The following is an 8,209-nucleotide window of genomic DNA, read 5'->3' as shown; positions in this document are numbered from 1 at the left end:
CCACCCATACACACACAAACACACATAGTCACACACATACACACACATATACACACACCACACATACACACAAACCCACACAAATATACACACAACACCACACATACACACATGTATCATGCACACACACATACACTCACAAAACCGCACACAAAAAACCACACACACACAAAACCATGCACACACACACATACACACCACACATTCACACAGAAAATCACACACATCCACAACCACATGCACTCACAAAACAATGCACACACACACACACACACACACACACACAGTGTTGTTTATTTGAATGAGCATCAGTAATAAACATTGTGTTGAGCCGCAATAAAACCACACTGAAGACTCTGTAATAAACCCTGCTGAAGAGATGCTGCTGCTGCTGGTTACTGAAGGAGTTCTGCTTCATGCTTCCTGTCACATTTGTACAGATTTCTTTTTTTTTTTTTTTTTATCAGCAGCAGATTTGATTCCGAAGCTCCAGAAACATTGTTTACTGAGGTTTAAGGTCTATCCTGGATGTGTGAATGGGTGTGTGTGTGTGTGAATGGGTGTGTGTGTGTGCCCTTTCTATTCTCCATGAAGGCCTGGGAATGTGTCCAACTATCTGCATTAACGCTGAAGCCTTGACCCTGACCCTCAGAACCATGGGAACAGGGAGGGGTGTGTGGGGGAATCAGAGGGGTGAGAGAGAGAAACAGAGAGAAACATACACAGAAAGAGAGAGAGAGACGGAGAGAGGGGTGATTCCGGTCAAAGAATAAGAAGAAAGTCTTAAAACAGATGAAGTGGGAGGTAGAGAAAGAGGGAGGGAGAGGAAGGAAGAGAGCTGGATGAAGGTTGATATTGTCCACCTTTATTCATCAAAATAAAAGCAGGAACAACAGGAAGGATGCGGAATGGACAGGCAGGGACGGAGAGAGCGGGAATTCAGAGAGAGAGAGAGAGAGAGAGAAAGAGAATAAGCAGAAGACATTCTGTTGTTTATCCACTTTAGCGGCACTGCTATGAAGAACGCTGTTGCATAACTTTTTTTTTGGCACTTTAACCGCTCGTTCCACTTTAACATTAAAACCTTTAAACACAATGGTGAAGTTTCCAGCCAAGCGCAGTAATTAGCCTCCGCTGTGTGTGTGTGTGTGTGTGTGTGTGTGTGGAGCAGGAATGTAAGAAATAAAACAAGTGAAGGCACGCTGTTACAGGAAAATCCTCAGAGCGCTGATGGAGCTGAGTTACCGTTACAGTTTAATTCCAAGTGTTTCAGCTTTATTTCTCAGAAAGAGTTTTGTCTATATTTTTTATCCGTTTACAGTTACACATAATCTCTAGTCACTTCCTGTTCTCACTTACATCGTAGCAGCTGTATAAACATCACCAGCCTCTCGTTCTTCTCTCTGTCAGTATGTTACAATAAAAAAAAACTGAAAACAGCCTGGTTAGTTAAGATTCATGGAAGGAGTCTCCAGTGTCAGGACGTTGTGTCAGAGCCGGGGAAAGTCTTCAGGACAGAGATCGACACGCTGCTGCTGTAAAGAGAAGACAGGAACAAACTGGTCTTAATGAAAAACATAAACTGAACATGAAATGTAACTCTAAATGGATGAAATGCATGGGGTTGGGGGGGGGGTGAGGCGAAAGAGAGAGATGGAGAGGGAGAAAGAGGGAAAGAGATGGTGAGAGAAAAAGAGAGGGAGGGAGAGAGAGAGATGGAAAGAGAGAGAGAGAGGGGGAGAGTGAGAGAGAGAGAGGTGGAAAGAAAGAGAGAAAGAGAGGGAGAGAGAGAGAGAGAGAGAGAGAGAGATGGGGAGAACAGGAGAGAGAGAGACGGAAAGAGAGAGAGAAAGAGAGGGAGAGAGAGAGAGAGAGAGACAGACAGACAGACAGCTGGCCTCATTTGCAATTATAACGTGAGAGAATGCAGCGTCAACATCAAGCACAATGCCCAACAAAAGAGTCTGGAGTGTGTGGCTAATCAGGGGATTGTGTGTGTGTGTGTGTGTGTGTGTGTGTGTGTGCGAGCGCCAACAGCTTCATTAGAATTGCAACACCGCTGAGAAGCGCCACCCTGAAACGAGCTGAGAATGATGGTTAATTATACAATCAACAACAAAAACAGCACCTGTGTGTGTGTTTGTGTGTGTGTGTGTGTGTGTGTGTGTGTCTGCAAACTGTCACCCACCCTTTAGAAGAGGATTAAAAAAAAACCTGTGATGGTGTAATGAAGAGAAAAAGAAAGCCACCAGCAGGAGGAGGATGAAAAGGTTTTGAAGTTCAGTGGAATGTTTTGGGTTTTTTCCCCCCTTGAGACTGGTAGCGACTTGTTTAAACTGGAAACTGTGATACAAAAGAAAGAAAAAAAACAACAACCACGAGGCGCTAAAATCCGGTCAACACTTTCCTACATACCGAGCAGACAAACATGGCTAACTAACAGCGCCGCCATGTCGTTTATTTCAGTGTTCCTGGTGCTGTATTAGCTCTCGCTAATCAGTCTGTCCAGCTCTGTCACTCCAGCTCAGCTCGCAGACTTTCAACTTTCATGCTAACTCCACCGTCAAAACCGCGACACTCTTCTTCGCATCGTCGAGCCGAGAGTCTGCCTCAAATCTGTTGCGTCGCTGCACTGGATCCCGGGATCTTGTGTCTAGCCTTCGCTCTAACAGATCTACTTTTACGCTAGAGTTCTGGCTCGCGTTTAGGAGACGCTAACGCTTGGGTTTGTGACACACAATCGCTAACTTCCTCATGGGAAATACCGAGACTCATTAGATATATTGTAATATAGCCATATTTCGTGTGTTTCAGGGCGGAGTTTGGCTTTAGATCAAATGAATCTACATCATATGTAGCTATGTTAGTCTGTCATGGCGTCTGAGGCGTTTCAGTGCTAATGTAGCTAACAAGGAGCCCCCGTTTTGGGCGGACTGGATCCGAAACTGACACAGACTGTTAATAACACATCGTTAGCTCTCTTTATTTAAACAAAAATGGATTAAAATATGTAAAAAAAAAAAACTAGTCTCGGTACTGAATGATCGTCTTCGTGAGCACACAGCCACGAGCCTCAGACTCGGGCAGGGGGCGTGGCCTGAACCCTGAGGTGAACTCGAAGTGTTTACTAGTGTTTATCAGCCGAATTGTTCCCTTTTTTTTAACACGTTTCTCACGTGTAGGAATTGCGTTTACTTTATTCTCGACACCTCCAGATGTGATTTTCCACATATGATCATACTTTTTTTTGTAACGCTGATTTTTTTTGTTTTTGTTTTTAGAGAAAGTATCAGCTAAGCTAAGGCCGAATGCTAATAGACACGTGTAGAAACATACAGGTTAACAGGATTGTTATGAATGACCTCATTTTAATTTTAGTGATGAATGACTAAAGGTGAAAAGCTTCGACTAAAGTTCCGTGTGCGCGTGCAGCACTTTGTCTGTCAGTGAGCGCATGAGGGAAAATTCAGCCTTACAGTGCGCGTGAGCTGAAACATCACAACGCGGCAACACTGACACCGTGTGGCCAATCATGGAACTGCAGTTGTCTCTGACAGGAAGCCAATGTGTGTTTCTCTTGTGATTTTATCCTCATAGAAGATCTGCAGTGACCCAAATAATAATTAAATTAGTTTTCCTCCCATAAACACACACAAAAACTGTAACACAATACTCTCACATTAAACGACGGCTTAATAAACAGTCGATTATAATGTGCCTTTAAGTTATTACATCGTTATTAATGTGCATATTAAAATATTTTAAGAACATTATTCACACACACGCGTGTAAGAAAAACGCGTCTGTTATTTATTCACGGTACTATTACCGTCATCGTAATTAATATTTTATTATTTATTATTTAAACTCTCCGAACCACGTGACCTTCTTCCGGCCTAACCGCAACCTCCTTGGCGCGCGTGCGCAGCCGGAGTCGCCCGTTCAGTACAAGCGTAGGCGAACCAAGATGGCGGCGGTGGTGGAGAATGTTGTCAAACTGTGAGTACATTTCTCACGCTGTCGCGGTTTCGAAGCGGGCCGTTAGGGTTCTCGCGCCGCTCCCGCGCGTGTGGAAACAGAACTCGAGGCATTTCTCACGCGGCCGCAACTAAAAACCGCTGAGCGAGGGCTGAGGCGCACTGTAGTAGCTTGTTGCTAACATTAGCTAGTTAGCTTTAGCTTTGCACTGTTGGCTAACTTGCTCGAATTAGCCGAATGTCCTACTCGGGGTTAAAAAAAAAAACACCGTTATTTTATCCCACCCGCATTCCGTGCTCCGAGTCCCACTTTTATTGCGCTGGGATTGGTTGATCGTGTCACGCCCACTGCGGTGTGATTGGTTCTAGACGTGGTCCTCGGTTGGAGTGATGAATGAACCTATCAGAGCTCAGGGTAGTGGAAACGAGGCGGGTTTTTTGCCGGAATACGGGTGGGGAAGGGAACAGCTGGTCGTGATGGGGAAATGGGTCAAGTTTTTTGAAGCTTTTGTGTGAAAGGAGTGATTTTATACATACGGTAAGAGTTTATTTATAAAGGTGTAGCGGTGACACAGAGCAGGTGTTGCGTGTGTGTGTGTGTGTGTGTGTGTGTGTGTGTGTGTGTGTTCTACCCCTGGAGCAATAGATGCCGCCCTGCCTGCACCACCAGCTCTAAATATCTGCTTCAGCTCGCACAAACTCGCCCACATCTTTACCTTCTATTTTAACAGACTATAAATCTCCATTACATCCATTTGTATATAAGGAAAACTGTGTATAATATTTTCTAATGAATGAGATGGTGGTGTTGGATTGATTGGCCAGTGAATTGGGTCCCATTGAAGTACTCCATCATTACTATTAGTCCTGATCTGATCTGATCTTTTTTTTTTTTTTTTTTTTTTTTTTTTTTTTTTTTAAACACACTGATGATTTTCTTTCTGTCAGACCGCTAAGGTCAGTAAGATCACTTCAGTCTGAAAGGGAAGTGAGATTAATCCAGAACCAGGAAATGATTTTTGGTTCCCAAAGCAGCTTTCAAAACTCCTTTTTAATCAGGTCTTAGAGTTCCGTTATAGCTGCTGATGTGTTCAGGCCACACCCACAAGAGACCTAGAACTCTGATGACTGATAACGTGTCAGGAATTAGGAAACATTCCTGTCTTGCTTACATCTTCTTGTTACTCGAGGACAGTCTCAAGGAGGGAGACGTTACACTTCGTCCTTCGTGACGGCGTCCACTCTTCTTTCTCTCGTCCGTCCCTCTCAGGAGTGCTTTCTGGCTCTTAGCTGCTGCTCGGCAACAGAGTGTCACCTCCTGCTGTCAGGAACACACACACACACACACACACACACACACAGAGTGAAAGGGCTGGACGGCTGCTCCGCCTCCTGCTGCTGATTAGCCTCTCGCACAAAAGGTGTTGATTAAACACACACACACGCACACACACATGGAGAGGAGGGGGCTGAGTTAATCTGTTTTCGGGTGAGTGATCTAGAGATGTCAACAAAGACACCACAACTTTTAACGGGTGTGTGTGTGTGTGTGTGTGTGTGTATGTAGACTGGGAGAGCAGTACTACAGAGATGCCCTGGAGCAGTGCCATAACTATAACGCCCGTCTGTGCGCAGAGAGGAGTGTGAGGATGCCCTTCCTCGACTCGCAGACCGGCGTCGCCCAGAGCAACTGCTACATCTGGATGGAGAAGAGACACAGAGGACCGGGTATAATATATATATACACACACACACTTATCAATACACACATCTGTATAAAATCATGTATGGATACCTCTTTCTCTCTCTGTCTTTCTGTGTGTGTGTGTGTGTGTGTGTGTGATTGAAGGTGTGGCTCCGGGGCAGTTATACACGTACCCCGCCCGCCGCTGGAGGAAAAAGAGGAGAGCTCATCCTCCAGAAGACCCTAGACTGGCTTTTCCTTCTCTAAAGACAGGTACTCGTTCACTCACTCACTCACTCACTCACTTACTCACTCACTCACTCTTCACTCATTCACTCACACAGACTCACTGACTCTTCACTCATTCACTCACACAGACTCACTGACTCTTCACTCATTCACTCACACACACTCACTGACTCTTCACTCATTCACTCACACACACTCACTGACTCTTCACTCATTCACTCACACACACTCACTGACTCTTCACTCATTCACTCACTCACTCTTCACTCATTCACTCACACATTCACTCACTCACTCTTCACTCATTCACTCACACACTCACTGAATCTTCACTCACACACACTCACTGACTCTTCACTCATTCACTCACACACTCACTCATTGACTCTTCACTCATTCACTCGCTCACTCACTCGCTCACTCACTGACTCACTCACTCACTGACTCATTCACTCACTGACTCACTGACTCTTCACTCATTCACTCACACACTCACTCACTCACTCACTCACTCTTCACTCATTCACTCACACACTCACTCACTCACTCACTCTTCACTCATTCACTCACACACTCACTCACTCACTCACTCTTCACTCATTCACTCACACTCACTCACTGGCTCTTCACTCATTCACTCACACACTCACTCACTGGCTCTTCACTCATTCACTCACACACTCACTCACTGGCTCTTCACTCATTCACTCGCTCACTCACTCACTGGCTCTTCACTCATTCACTCACACACTCACTCACTGGCTCTTCACTCATTCACTCACACACTCACTCACTGGCTCTTCACTCATTCACTCACACACTCACTCACTGGCTCTTCACTCATTCACTCACACACTCACTCACTGGCTCTTCACTCATTCACTCGCTCACTCACTCACTGGCTCTTCACTCATTCACTCACACACTCACTCACTGGCTCTTCACTCATTCACTCACACACTCACTCACTGGCTCTTCACTCATTCACTCACACACTCACTCACTGGCTCTTCACTCATTCACTCACACACTCACTCACTGGCTCTTCACTCATTCACTCGCTCACTCACTCACTGGCTCTTCACTCATTCACTCACACACTCACTCACTGGCTCTTCACTCATTCACTCACACACTCACTCACTGGCTCTTCACTCATTCACTCACACACTCACTCACTGGCTCTTCACTCATTCACTCACACACTCACTCACTGGCTCTTCACTCATTCACTCACACACTCACTCACTGGCTCTTCACTCATTCACTCACACACTCACTCACTGACTCTTCACTCATTCACTCGCTCACTCACTGACTCATTCACTCACTGACTCACTCACTGACTCTTCACTCATTCACTCACTGACTCACTCACTGACTCTTCACTCATTCACTCACACTCACTCACTCACTCTTCACTCATTCACTCACACTCACTCACTGACTCTTCACTCATTCACTCACACACTCACTCACTGACTCTTCACTCATTCACTCGCTCGCTCACTCACTCTTCACTCATTCACTCACACTCACTCACTGACTCTTCACTCATTCACTCACTGACTTCACTCATTCACTCACACTCACTCACTGACTCACTCACTCACTCACTCTTCACTCATTCACTCACACTCACTCACTGACTCTTCACTCATTCACTCACTGACTTCACTCATTCACTCACACTCACTCACTGACTCACTCATTCACTCTTCACTCATTCACTCACACACTCACTGACTCTTCACTCATTCACTCTTCACTCATTCACTCACACACTCACTCACTGACTCACTCACTGACTCAGTCACTCATTCACTCACACTCACTCACTCACCCACTGACTCACTCACCCACTGACTCACTCACCCACTGACTCACTCACTCACTCACTCACTCATTCACTCACTCACTCACTCACTCACTGACTGACACACTCACCCACTCACTCACTCACTGACTCTTCACTCATTCACTCGCTCACTCACTGACTCTTCACTCATTCACTCGCTCACTCGCTCACTCACTGACTCATTCACTCAATCACTGACTCAGTCACTCACTCACTCACTCACTCACTGACTGACACACTCACTCACCCACTCACTCACTCAGTCACCCACTGACTCACTGACACCCACTCACTCACCCACTCACTCACTCACTCACTGACTGACACACTCACTCACTGACTGACACACTCACTCACTCACTCACTCACACACTCACTCACTGACTGACACACTCACTCACTCACTGACTGACACACTCACTCACTCACTCACTCACTGAC

At 45.7% G+C, this 8,209-nt stretch overlaps 1 protein-coding gene across 4 annotated transcripts in view; it reads left to right on the top strand.

Annotated features, from left to right (window-relative positions):
* Positions 1–3,909: 3,909 nt before the first annotated feature.
* Positions 3,910–8,209, top strand: part of dpf2 (double PHD fingers 2) — a 14,248-nt gene continuing 9,948 nt past the window's right edge. For all 4 annotated transcript variants that reach the window (XM_058383090.1, XM_058383089.1, XM_058383088.1 and 1 more), the window contains exons 1-3: positions 3,910–3,999; positions 5,545–5,705; positions 5,827–5,934. In XM_058383090.1, the coding sequence (XP_058239073.1) occupies positions 3,968–3,999; positions 5,545–5,705; positions 5,827–5,934 (301 nt within the window). In that variant the 5' untranslated portion in view covers positions 3,910–3,967. The remainder of the gene's footprint in view (positions 4,000–5,544; positions 5,706–5,826; positions 5,935–8,209) is intronic.

The sequence above is a fragment of the Hemibagrus wyckioides genome, linkage group LG28, assembly GCF_019097595.1.
Source record: "Hemibagrus wyckioides isolate EC202008001 linkage group LG28, SWU_Hwy_1.0, whole genome shotgun sequence".
NCBI lineage: Eukaryota > Metazoa > Chordata > Actinopteri > Siluriformes > Bagridae > Hemibagrus > Hemibagrus wyckioides.
This window is presented reverse-complemented; position numbering and strand designations above follow the sequence as displayed.